The 13,985-nt window shown below is 42.9% G+C and overlaps 1 protein-coding gene across 2 annotated transcripts in view; it reads right to left on the bottom strand.

Moving 5' to 3' along the window:
- Positions 1–4,597: 4,597 nt before the first annotated feature.
- LOC115142078 (serine-rich adhesin for platelets-like) overlaps positions 4,598–13,985 on the bottom strand; it is a 29,231-nt gene continuing 19,843 nt past the window's right edge. For both annotated transcript variants that reach the window (XM_029681551.2, XM_065000128.1), the window contains 2 exons: positions 6,466–6,570; positions 4,598–6,182 (listed from right to left, as the gene is read on the bottom strand). In XM_029681551.2, coding sequence (XP_029537411.2) covers positions 5,928–6,182; positions 6,466–6,570 — 360 coding nt within the window. In that variant the 3' untranslated portion in view covers positions 4,598–5,927. The remainder of the gene's footprint in view (positions 6,183–6,465; positions 6,571–13,985) is intronic.

Raw genomic sequence — 13,985 nt, 5'->3', positions numbered from 1 at the left:
AATACTGTATTGGATTGAAATGTTGTAGTTATTGTATTGGATGGCATTTCTCAGGAAGAAATCTAAGGAACAAAATGTCACAATATTTTATTGTGATTGTCTTGTTGTACTGTGGCACAGCTCTATTCTGGTGCCTATTTTGTGTTCTATTAATGTGCCTCATGGCCCCATGAGAGCCAATTGGAGATTAATTCCTGTCTCTTTTGCTGGCAGGGCAGTCCTCTGCGTCACACCCCAGGCAGTGGCATCTCTTCCTATTGTTGGACTGAGACTCAACCCTCAGTCTCTTGTAAGAATACAGAGATCTCAACTGGAGAGGCAAAGCCCGTCTGAAGTCCTGGGCTGAGGATCAAGAGGGACAAAGTGATAGATGATGAAAACAAAGAAAACGAAGCAGTATACAAATGTAAGGATCTGTAAACAAAATACTATATGTGAATGGACAGCATGTGGCCTATTGTGTGCATATATGATTTTATTTTCTACTGCAGAGTCTTATAAGCATATGTGGGCTGGGCATCCTGAAGATGCAAGACACAATAATAACACACTTAATCATTCTACACTACACCTTACATTTACATTTAAGTCATTTAGCAGACGCTCTTATCCAGAGCGACTTACAAATTGGTGCGTTCACCTTAAGACATCCAGTGGAACAGCCACTTTACAATAGTGCATCTAAATCTTTTAAGGGGGGTGAGAAGGATTACTTTATCCTATCCTAGGTATTCCTGAAAGAGGTGGGGTTTCAGGTGTCTCCGGAAGGTGGTGATTGACTCCGCTGTCCTGGCGTCGTGAGGGAGTTTGTTCCACCATTGGGGGGCCAGAGCAGCGAACAGTTTTGACTGGGCTGCGCGGGAACTGTACTTCCTCAGTGGTAGGGAGGCGAGCAGGCCAGAGGTGGATGAACGCAGTGCCCTTGTTTGGGTGTAGGGCCTGATCAGAGCCTGGAGGTACTGAGGTGCCGTTCCCCTCACAGCTCCGTAGGCAAGCACCATGGTCTTGTAGCGGATGCGAGCTTCAACTGGAAGCCAGTGGAGAGAGCGGAGGAGCGGGGTGACGTGAGAGAACTTGGGAAGGTTGAACACCAGACGGGCTGCGGCGTTCTGGATGAGTTGTAGGGGTTTAATGGCACAGGCAGGGAGCCCAGCCAACAGCGAGTTGCAGTAATCCAGACGGGAGATGACAAGTGCCTGGATTAGGACCTGCGCTGCTTCCTGTGTGAGGCAGGGTCGTACTCTGCGGATGTTGTAGAGCATGAACCTACAAGAACGGGCCACCGCCTTGATGTTAGTTGAGAACGACAGGGTGTTGTCCAGGATCACGCCAAGGTTCTTAGCGCTCTGGGAGGAGGACACAATGGAGTTGTCAACCGTGATGGCGAGATCATGGAACGGGCAGTCCTTCCCGGGAGGAAGAGCAGCTCCGTCTTGCCGAGGTTCAGCTTGAGGTGGTGATCCGTCATCCACACTGATATGTCTGCCAGACATGCAGAGATGCGATTCGCCACCTGGTCATCAGAAGGGGGAAAGGAGAAGATTAATTGTGTGTCGTCTGCATAGCAATGATAGGAGAGACCATGTGAGGTTATGACAGAGCCAAGTGACTTGGTGTATAGCGAGAATAGGAGAGGGCCTAGAACAGAGCCCTGGGGACGCCAGTGGTGAGAGCGCGTGGTGAGGAGACAGATTCTCGCCACGCCACCTGGTAGGAGCGACCTGTCAGGTAGGACGCAATCCAAGCGTGGGCCGCGCCGGAGATGCCCAACTCGGAGAGGGTGGAGAGGAGGATCTGATGGTTCACAGTATCGAAGGCAGCCGATAGGTCTAGAAGGATGAGAGCAGAGGAGAGAGAGTTAGCTTTAGCAGTGCGGAGGGCCTCCGTGATACAGAGAAGAGCAGTCTCAGTTGAATGACTAGTCTTGAAACCTGACTGATTTGGATCAAGAAGGTCATTCTGAGAGAGATAGCGGGAGAGCTGGCCAAGGACGGCACGTTCAAGAGTTTTGGAGAGAAAAGAAAGAAGGGATACTGGTCTGTAGTTGTTGACATCGGAGGGATCGAGTGTAGGTTTTTTCAGAAGGGGTGCAACTCTCGCTCTCTTGAAGACAGAAGGGACGTAGCCAGCGGTCAGGGATGAGTTGATGAGCGAGGTAAGGTAAGGGAGAAGGTCTCCGGAAATGGTCTGGAGAAGAGAGGAGGGAATAGGGTCAAGCGGGCAGGTTGTTGGGCGGCCGGCCGTCACAAGACGCGAGATTTCATCTGGAGAGAGAGGGGAGAAAGAGGTCAGAGCACAGGGTAGGGCAGTGTGAGCAGAACCAGCGGTGTCGTTTGACTTAGCAAACGAGGATCGGATGTCGTCGACCTTCTTTTCAAAATGGTTGACGAAGTCATCTGCAGAGAGGGAGGAGGGGAGGGGAGGGGGAGGAGGATTCAGGAGGGAGGAAAAGGTGGCAAAGAGCTTCCTAGGGTTAGAGGCAGATGCTTGGACTTTAGAGTGGTAGAAAGTGGCTTTAGCAGCAGAGACAGAAGAGGAAAATGTAGAGAGGAGGGCGTGAAAGGATGCCAGACCTTAAGACCCCTTACGTGTATCTGAGATCCACATATTCCGTAGTTCCTCCTTAGTAATAGTAGAAGCATGCATTTGAGGTGGCTTTCTCAGACTGCTTGCTGTGGGTGGAGCCAGAGTATCGGGAAATATCCTGGGCATCTAGGACGGATCTGGTGGTTGTTGTAATGTACATAACCTCTTCATCGTCAATATGAGTTGCAGAGCGGCAGGGAATGTCTCGAAGGAAGATCCTGGTGACTGTTCACATGTACAACACATCATCCTCAGGAGTAAAAAAAGCAACGGAGACTGTCTGGGTAGTCCAAACCCTTTGGTTAAGCGATAAGAGACTCCCAGGGGCTGTTCGGCTGCTTCAGGGTTCCTTGCTCTGCTGGAGTCAGGAGTCCTGACACAGGGTGGCTTTGTGGATCAACACAGACAATGTGGCAGATGGTAATAGAGTGGAACAATACTCAAACAAACCAATCCAATGCAAAATCAAGCAAATTAGGCAAACTAGCACACTAGACAGAGGTAGAACTCGTAACTGACAGGTAGCCAGGGTTGTCATAGTAATCATAACTAAAACGATTGGCTCCAGGCATTCGAATGAGGCAAGCCCCAATCTGTAGATCAAGAGGGAAAAAATGTTGCTCGTAAAGAGTGGATTGGGTAACTTACCAGAAAAATGAATTGACCAATAATCAAAGTTTAGCAGACTAAGCAGCATGGAAGAGTAAGATCTTACCCGAGTACTGGTTTGAGCTACGTTGGAGCTCCTTTGGCCCCTCCTGGGTCTCCAGAAGCAGGGTGGGTCTGTGGATCAACAGGGACAAAGTGTCTGATGGTAAAGAGAGTGGAACAACACCCGAAACGAAGCAATTCAATGTCAAATTCAGCAAATTAGATCAACTACCATACTAAACAGAGATGGAACTCATACCTATTAGGTAGTCAAGGTCATCTGACTGAGAGGACTGGTCTCTATTGGATAAGCTGTCCTGAGACATGTCCAGGAAGGAGGTTGGCCCATAACTCTCCCAAGCAGATGACCACATAATTGACATCCTCATCAACAATTGATTATGCAACAAACTGAACCAAATCTTCAGGGGTACTCTGATGACTTAAGCCTAAATATTTAAAGGATGATTGACCTGTAAAATTTAATTTTATAAACAAACATAATGTCATGAATCAAAATAAAATGGAGGAACCTACCGGAAAAAATAATTTACCAATATTAAAAGATTAGCAAAGATCTCTATCCATGGTAGAGTTATTTGTTTAGTTTCTTAGATTTTTCTTAGCTCTTACCCGAGAAGTGGTTCACAAAGTTGGTTGAATGGATCACATCATTGTCATCCTCATCAACACCAGGGTTGGAGGGAAATGAGTCATCTATGAACTTATTCACAAGATCTCCAGGGGTCCTATTGAGATGCAAGGCTGGTGTTGAAAAGGATGGGTCATTTGCATTCATAGTTGCATCCATAGTCACACAACTGCATGAGCAAGATGTCTGTTCCGAATTCATTGCGTTAAATTGTGTCTTTTGGTGATAATGTTTGATTATGACATCATTGATGCTGGTAAGATGATGCAACCTTTACAATTGTAATGATATTTCAACAATATTTTTTTTAACATAGACAATATGCCATTAGTGTTTGTATATCTATGGTTTTAGCCACAGCTACAGAAAATGTATTATTTGTATGTGGTTTTAACAGCCATCTCCATGGTAATCAAATTCTAATGCATGGTGCATAGAGGCACGGAATACATAATAATGTTTTGTTATAATTTAAATGTTTTAATCAGAACGTTTAATCTATGTATGAATTCCGAATGGCCAATACTTTATAAGGTACACATTCTAAATAAGAACAAGTCTATAAGGACCTGGCCTGTCCTCTTGTAGATAATCTTTTGTGTTTCTGTTGATGCAGTGTTTGTTAAGTCTAGTTGATTCAAATAGCTAAATACATCTCATAACAGGTGAGCTCTGCAGACAATTTCAAAGAAAATATTCACATTTTGTTTTGGCGAAACATTTATTTAAATTATATTTAGGTGACTTTAAAATCAGTTGTTACAGTTTGTACAATATACACAATGTAGAAAGTATCCAACATGACACATTTATTTTAGTAACTTTTCTCCAAATATTAGATATGACATATCAGGTGTTGTATGTCAACTTTCCATGAAACTACTGTAAAATATACACTTTGGCATTTTTTATAACCCAATTTCATAACCAATTTTTATAAATCAATTTCCATATTGTTATGATGGTGAATTATAAATAAGAATACAGTGAAATAATAAAAGGAGTAAAACACACATTACAGTTGTACAGTGTATGACTACATTCACAGATATGAATTACACCTCAATGCGTCAGCGCAAATATTTCAAACACCTTCTATAGCCCAATATATATGTTTTTTTTTTTTTTACAAGTGCAAAAATCTGTCCTTCACAATATGCTATCTAAGACTAGGTAATAGCTGAGTTATTATGCAATATCTGTAAAGAACAGATATTTGCTTTTGTATTGGAGAAAGCCTTTAGCCTGAGTGCCAGTCGGTTTGTGCTATCATGCCAACTCCTTGTCCTGGGCATGTTTGGTTTGTCAATGAGCAATTGAGTGAGCAAGAGCACAACCAGATCTGAGACTAGGCTAGAAGGTCTTTGCAAGTGCAAAATCAAAGAAAACATGCAAGTCATCATGCAAACCACTGGCGAAAGAAAATAACAGTTGGCCTAAAAAAATAAGGACATTTATGAAAATGTCACAATTGTAAACTTCAACTTACACAAATCTCAATAAGTATCAAAAAGCAGATACATTAGGTCAGTCATCTATGATCATAAATAGCTATCCTCTTCTGTGGATTATGTTTTACACATTACTGATTTATAAATGAGTTGATGGTATGGTCAGGTAGCTTTCTGTAGCCATATTAATCATCATATTCTTCAATAATACCCTTTAAAACCATTTGGTTTGGACTCACATAGGGGAATCATTATCACTTAAATTGCCTACATTTCTCAAAAGCACATATGAGCCCTCATATAGAGTTTCTCAATACATCTCATATACAAGCAAACCTACAAACAAACAAAAACAGAGTAGGCTAGACCTACAACCAGTATACTATTCATGTGGAATAGAAACCAGGTTTTGCTGTGCTAACTACTACCGCTGTATGTTATTCAAGTAGGTCGACACATCAGGGTTGTGTTCATTAAGTCACACAACAGGCAACGTTTTAAACCATTTTGCAACGGACAAGTCAAAGAATTTCCTCCCTCTTTCAATACATTTTTTTCCGCTTGGTACCTACTGAACACGACCCAGTTTAAACCAGAGAACCAATGCTGAGCAGACAAACCAGCAGAGCAGCAGTGACCAATGCTAAAGGGAAGTGCGGACCCCTAGCGGCAGAAGAAGGAACGTTCAGAGTACCATCCAGCTTGAGGCAGGAGGTCATGGAGGTGTTGCAGCACTCTTGGTGGCATGTATCTGTTGTGGTCGTACACCAGGTGTTTCTTGTGCAGTTGGCATTGCAGCCTCCCATCCACATCGTTGTTGAACCAGTTGTCATCTTTTTCAGCTGAAAAGAGAAACGTGGATTGAGAATGCATGGAGTTTGATGAGTTTAAGAATGTACGAGATTGGCGAAAGGAAATTCTCTCTTGTCTGAGTGATGTTATTGAGATCATAACAGATAATCATTCTTGTCGTGGCCAAATGTATTTTCCTTCTTTCGTTATGAAATACTTAAAGTGTACATTTGTATCCTACAGCATTTACAGTTCAATGAAGGATGTCTAGTTTGTCTACTATGGGTATAGAATGATGAATAGGGTAGGGTGGGGGTGCACTTTTAAGCCTACCTCACAGTAGGGCTGGTTGAGGGGACAAGGCATTGGGTCTTTGGTTATCCAAGTCTTGTAACAGTTCTGCTCTGTGCACTGAAACATCTGACACTTCTTAAGTTTCTGCAAATAGATGGATAATATTAATAAAGACTGTTAAATTCACTGACATTGAGTCATTTGCATACACACACACACACACACACACACACACACTAGGGATGGACAGTTACCGTATAATCGTGTAACTGACGATTATGGAGGAAGACAGTCATGAAAATAAAATAACCTTTATAACCGTTTAAAAAAACAAAGTATTCACACCCCTTGACTTTTTCCACATTTTGTTGTGTTACAAAGTGGGATAAAAATGTATGTAATTGTCATTTTTTGTCAACGATCTACACAAACTACTCTATAATCTCAGAGTGAAAGAAAAATTTGAACAAGACCAAAAAATGTGCAAAAATAAAACACTAATGTACAGTATCTTGATAAGATAAGTATTCAACCCCCATACCATGATGCAGCCACCACTATGCTTGAAAATATGGAGAGTGGTACTCAGTATAGTTTTGTATTGAATTTGCCCCAAACATAACACTTTGTATTCAGGACACGAATGTGTTAATTTAGTGCCTTTTTGCAAACAAGATGCATGTTTTGGAATATTTTTACAGGCTTCCTTCTTTTCACTCTGTCAATTAGGTAAATATTGTGGAGTAACTACAATTAAACTCATGGTACAATCCCTGAACGGTTTCATTCCTCTCCGGCAACTGAGTTCAGAAGGATGCCTATATCTTTGTAGTGACTGAGTGTATTGATACACCATAATTAATATGCTCATAGGGCTATTCAATGCCAGATTCTTTTTTTTTACCTATCTACAAACCTCCCTGGTCTTTGTGGTTGAATCTGTGTTTGAAAATCACGGATTGATTAAGGAACCTTACAGATAATTGTACAGTCGTGGCCAAAAGTTTTGAGAATGGCACAAATATTAATTTTCACAAAGTCTGCTGCCTCAGCTTGTATGATGGCAATTTGCATACACTCCAGAATGTTACGAAGAGTGATCAGATGAATTGCAATTAATTGCAAAGTCCGTCTTTGCCATGCAAATGAACTGAATCCCCCAAAAACATTTAGACTGCATTTCAGCCTTGCCACAAAAGGATGAGCTGACATCATGTCAATGATTCTCTCATTAACACAGGTGTGAGTGTTGACAAGGACAAGGCTGGAGATCACTCTGTCATGCTGATTGAGTTCGAATAACAGACTGGAAGCTTCAAAAGGAGGGTGGTGCTTGGAATCATTGTTCATCCTCTGTCAATCATGGTTACCTGCAAGGAAACACGTGTAGTCATCATTGTTTTGCACAAAAAGTATTTCACAGGCAAGGATATTGCTGCCAATAAGATTGCACCTAAATCAACCATTTATCGGATCATCAAGAACTTCAAGGAGAGCGGTTCAATTGTTGTGAAAAAGGCTTCAGGGCACCAAAGAAAGTCCAGCAAGCGCCGGGAACGTCTCCTAAAGTTGATTCAGCTGCGGGATCGGGGCACCACCAGTACAGAGCTTGCTCAGGAAAAGCAGTAGGCAGGTGTGAGTGCATCTGCATGCACAGTGAGGCGAAGACTTTGGAGGATAGCCTGGTGTCAAGAAGGGCAGCAAAGAAGCCACTTTTCTCCAGGAAAAACATCAGGGACAGACTGATATTCTGCAAAAGGTACAGGGATTGGACTGCTGAGGACTGGGGTAAAGTCATTTCCTCTGATGAATCCCCTTTCCATTTTTGGGGGGCATCCGGAAAAAAGCTTGTCCAGAGAAGACAAGGTGAGCACTACCATCAGTCCTGTGTCATGCCAACAGTAAAGCATCCTGAGACCATTCATGTGAGGGGTTGCTTCTCAGCCAAGGGAGTGGGCTCACTCACAATTTTGCTTAAGAACACAGCCATGAATAAAGAATGGTACCAACACATCCTCTGAGAGCAACTTCTCCCAACCATCCAGGAACAGTTTGGTGACGAACAATGCCTTTTCCAGCATGATGGAACATCTTGCCATAAGGCAAAAGTGATTACTAAGTGGCTCTGGGAACAAAACATCGATATTTTGGTCCATGGCCAGGAAACTCCCCAGACCTTAATCCCATTGAGAAATTGTGGTCAATCCTCAAGATGCGGGTGGACAAACAAAACCCCACAAATTCTGACAAACTCAGGATGTGGCCCAGAAGTTAATTGACAGCATGCCAGGACGGATTGCAGAGGTCTTGAAAAAGAAGGGTCAACACTGCAAATATTGACTCTTTTCATCAACTTCATGTAATTGTCAATAAAAGCCTTTGACACTTAAGGAATGCTTGTAATTATACTTCAGTATTCCATAGTAACATCTGACAAAAATATCTAAAGACACTGAAGCAGCAAACTTTGTGGAAATTAATATTTGTGTCATTCTCAAAACCTTTGGCCACGACTGTAGAGTTTCTCCCCCTTTGAAGAGGGGGATGACCACGGCAGCTTTCCAATCTATGGGAATCTCAGATGATACGAAAGAGAGGTTGAACAGGCTAGTAATAGGGGTTGCAATAATTTCGGCAGATCATTTTAGAAAGAGAGGGTCCAGATTGTCTAGCCCGGCTGATATGTAGTGGTCCAGATTTTGCAGCTCTTTCAGAACACCAGCTATCTGGATTTGGGTGAAGGAGAAGTGGGGAAGGTTTGGGCGAGTTGCTGTGGGGAGCGCAGGGCTGTTGACCAGGGTAGGGGTAGCCAGGTGGAAAGCATGGCCAGCTGTAGAAAAATAATTATTGAAATTCTCAATTATTGTGGATTTATTGGTAGTGACAGTGTTTCCTAGCCGCAGTGCAGTGGGCAGCTGGGAGGAGGTGCTCTTATTCTCCATGAACTTTACAGTGTCCCAGAACTTTTTTGAGTTTGTACTACAGGATGCAAATTTCTGTTTGAAAAAGCTAGCCGTAGCTTTCCTAACTGCCTGTGTACATTGGTTCCTAACTTCCCTAAAAAGTTGCATATCACGGGGGCTATTCGATGCTAATGCAGAACGCCACATGATGTTTTTGTGTTCTTCAAGGGCAGACAGGTCTGGAGTGAACCTAGGGCTATATCTATTCCTAGTTCTACATTTTTTGAATGGAGCATGCCTATTTAAGATGGCAAGGAAGGCGCTTTTAAAGAATAACCAGGCATCCTCTATTGACGGGATGAGGTCAATGTCATTCCAGGATACCCCGGCCAGGTCAATTAGAAAGGCCTGTTCGCAGAAGTGTTTTAGGGAACATTTGACAGTGATGAGGGGTGATCGTTTGACCGCAGAGCCATTACGGATGCAGGCAATGAGGCAGTGATCGCTGAGATCTTGGTTAAAAACAGCAGCGGTGTATTTGGAGGGCGAGTTAGTTAGGATGATATCTATTAGGGTGCCCATGTTTACGGATTTGGGGTTGTACCTGGTAGGTTCATTGATCATTTGTGTGAGATTGAGGGCATCAAACTTAGATTGTAGGATGGTCGGGGTGTTAAGCATATCCCAGTTTAGGTCACCTAGCAGCACAAGCTCAGAAGATAGATGGGGAACAATCAATTCACATATGGTGTCCAGGGCACAGCTGGGGGCAGAGGGTGGTCTATAGCAAGCTGCAACGGTGAGAGACTTGTTTCTGGAAAGGTGACTTTTTAGAAGTAGAAGCTCGAATTGTTTTGGTACAGACCTGGATAGTAAGACAGAACTCTGCAGGCTATCTCTGCAGTAGATTGCAACACCGCCCCCTTTGGCAGTTCTATCTTGGCAGAAAATGTTATAGTTAGGGATGGAAATTTCAGGGTTTTTGGTGGTTTTCCTAAGCCAGGATTCAGACACGGCTAAGACATCCGGGTTGGCAGAATGTGCTAAAGCAGTGAATAAAGCAAACTTAGGGAGTAGGCTTCTAATGTTAACATGCATGAAACCAAGGCTTTTACGGTAGCAGAAGTCAACAAATGAGAGCACCTGGGGAGTAGGAGTGGAGCTAGGCACTGCAGGTCCTGGATTAACCTCTACATCACCAGAGGAACAGAGGAGAAGTAGGATAAGGGTATGGCTAAAGCCTATAAGCACTGGCCATCTAGCACGTTCGAAACAGAGAGTAAAGGGAGCAGGTTTCTGGGCACGATAGCATAGATTCAAGGCATAATGTACAGACAAAGGTATGGTAGGAAGAGAGTACATTAGAGGTAAACCTAGGCATTGAGTAATGAAGAGAGAGATATAGTCTCTAGAGACGTTTAAACCAGGTGATGTCATCGCATATGTGGGAGGTGGAACAACATGGTTGGTTAAGGCATATTGAGCAGGGCTATCAGCTCTACAGTGAAATAAGACAGTAATCACTACCCAGGAGAGTAATGGACAAGGCATATTGAAATTAGGGAGAGGCATGCTCAGCCAAGTGATCGTATGAGTCCAGTAAGTGGTTGGGCTGGCTGGGGATATGGCGATTCAGACAGTTAGCAGGCCGGTGCTAGCAAGCTAGCAGTTAGCAGGCCGGGGCTAGCAAGCTAGCATAAGGGCCTTAGAGGGAAGTTGCGATGGGGGAAAAGTCTGTTTTTGGTGACGTCGGTGAAGTCGATAGACCAGTTGTGGAATTAGTAGGGTTCCAAGTGGCAGAGGGGTCTAAGTCCAATTGACAAAATGGGTATAGTGGTCCAAGAAACTGGCCAGTGGATCAGCTAACAGTCCAATATGCTATAGATAGCTAGCAGGCCGCAATTAGCAGAATGGGCCTTCAGGGGACGTTGCACCTGAGGGGCCTGTTGGGATCCTTGGGCAGATTATGTCGGTATTCCAGTCGTAAAGGATCGGTATGCTCTGGTTTGAAACTCGTTGTACGAACTGACGAGAGCTTTCCGAGCTAAAGGTTAGCCGACTGATAGCTGATAGCTGGTAGCTAGTTAGCTAGCTAGCTTCAGTTGAAGCAATCCAGTTCGGAGGTAAATATAAATACTTTAGAAAAAAACCCAGATCCACACCACATTGAGTGAGGAGGGTTGCAGGAGAGTATTTTGAAGTTGAGGTTTAGAAAAAATGTTAAAAAGAATCCGAAGAAAAATATATAAAAAGATATATACATGGGACGAGACAAGACAAAGACAAAGACGTCTGACTGCTACACCATCTTGGATTTCATAAATGTAAGATATTTCAAATTCAGGCTGTAACACAACAATATGTGGAAAAAATCAAGGGGTGTGAATAATTTCTGATATACATGTATATACAGTACCAGTCAAAAGTTTGGACACACCTACTCGTTCAAGGGTTTTTCTTTATTTTAACTATTTTCTACATTGTAGATAAATAGTGAAGACATCAAAATATTGAAATAACACATATATAATCATGTAGTAACCAAAAAATGGTTAAATAAAAAAATATTTTAGATTTTAGATTCTTCAAAGTATCCTTGACAACAGCTTTGCATACTCTTGGTATTCTCTCAACCAGCTTCACCTGGAATGATTTTCCAACCGTCTTGAAGGAGTTCCGAAATATGCTGAGCACTTGTTGGCTGCTTTTCCTTCACTCTGCGGTCCAACTCATCCCAAATCATCTCAATTAGGTTGAGGTCAGCTGATTGTTGAGGCCAGGTCATCTGATGCAGCACTCTATCACTCTCCTTCTTGGTCAAATAGCCCTTACACAGCCTGGAGGGCTGTGATCACTCTGACAGAGCTTCAGAGTAGTGATGAGCATTCCGTCTCTTTTCAGTGAGCCGGCTCATTCGGCTCAGCTCACCAATAAGAGCCGGTTCTTTTGGCTCCCAAACGGCTCTTTAAAAAATATATGTTTTGTATTTTTTCAAGTCAAACAGTTTGTGATAGTTTGACTATGATTGGTGTAAAACAATTCTAATTCAATTATTAAATGAAATCATACTCTACCTTAACCAGAATGTATTTAAAAATGCATTGGTTTGTAATGAAAAAGAATGCTATTAAAAATGTGCATTTAAAGTATAGCTTTTTAATGTATATAAACAAAGTGCATATAAATCTAATCATTCAAAACAAATACAATCTGAACAACATATTAATAGAATACTGCACCATATCAAAAAATAAATAAATAACAATGTGCAAAACTGTAGCATCCCACTTAAAACATTAAACTGGTCCCTCTTTTCTCTCTCTTCTTTATTGCCATTTTATAACCAGCAGCACACAGCAATGCTGACCATAATTGAGCTTTTATGAGAGATTAGCATTCAGAAATGGAAGCTGCCTCACTTTCGAGAGGCTGATGCAGTTTCTTCTCTCAGTAATTATTTGTCCCGTTTTCGAGAAGACCCTCTCAGAGGGACGGATGTGGCCACTATGCAGTCTCCCTGTCATAACTTTAGTAAGCCGTGGGTAGACAGAGGCCTTGTTCTTCCAGCAGCTCATAGGATCTGCAGATCTTTGAAGGAGGGGCTCCTCCAAATAGGATCGGACCTCCATTTATGGCATCTGCTGAGGGATTCCTTCGTGCTGCATCCCCAGTTGCTCTCTCGTCACACAGCATCCAAACAGCAGACGTTTGTGGCACTACTGCTGGAGCTTCTGCTCCATCTGATCCCCCTTCTTCCTGGTGCCTGAGCCAGCTGACTGCTGGGGCTGTCCCTCCCTGCTGCTGAAGTTATTCTTTGAAGAGCCTCATCAATCGCTCTGGCATCACTGAAGGCTAACTTCTTAAACCTGGGGTCAAGTGCAGCGGTTTCTGATAGCACGTGATTATATTCCATTCTGTGGAACTTTCTGTCCATTGATGAACATAGGGTGTCAATCAACTCTGTCACATGTCCTGTAGTTACATTTGCTTCTCTCTGGCGGCTGGCTGTGATTCGCTGCAGACCCTTACACAGGAGTATCATTTTTGCGGCTGTCAAATAGCTGAAAAGAGAGAACAGTAACTTATTAGTTCAGGTTCATGTTTTTTCTACTGATAATACATTCTCATCTACTGTCCACATACATATGTAGTACTGGATTAAATAATGATGTAGTAATAACTGCTTACTGTACCTCTCTCCACAGTGACCTGCTCAAAGGGTTCCAGGACTCTGCACACCTCCTCCACCACCTCCCATTCCTCTTGGGTCAGAGCATCATCAGGTGCATTGACAACGGCCAGGGTAGAGATGATGGCATCCTTTGACTCAAGAAACCGCTTCAACATATAAAATGTTGAATTCCACCTTGTAGTGCAGTCTTGTTTAGGCCTCAGCTCAGGCATCCCCATCTGGCGTTGTGTAGACTTTAGTTTTTCAGCACCTATTGTGCTCCTGTAGAAGTATTTCACAGCTGCTTTCACTTTGTCCACAGTGGGCTTCATCACCTTCAGAGCATCTCTTACAATCAGGTCGATTGTGTGGGAAAGACATGGATGATGGGTCCATTTAAAAATGTTCATGGCTTTGGTTATGTTAGCTACATTGTCGCTAACACAACAGACCACTTTTCCATCTACTTGACATTCTCTGGACAC

Source organism: Oncorhynchus nerka, linkage group LG14 (assembly GCF_034236695.1).
Source record: "Oncorhynchus nerka isolate Pitt River linkage group LG14, Oner_Uvic_2.0, whole genome shotgun sequence".
Lineage (NCBI taxonomy): Eukaryota > Metazoa > Chordata > Actinopteri > Salmoniformes > Salmonidae > Oncorhynchus > Oncorhynchus nerka.
The sequence above is the reverse complement of the archived record's forward strand: the minus strand, read 5'-3'. Positions and strand labels throughout refer to the sequence as shown.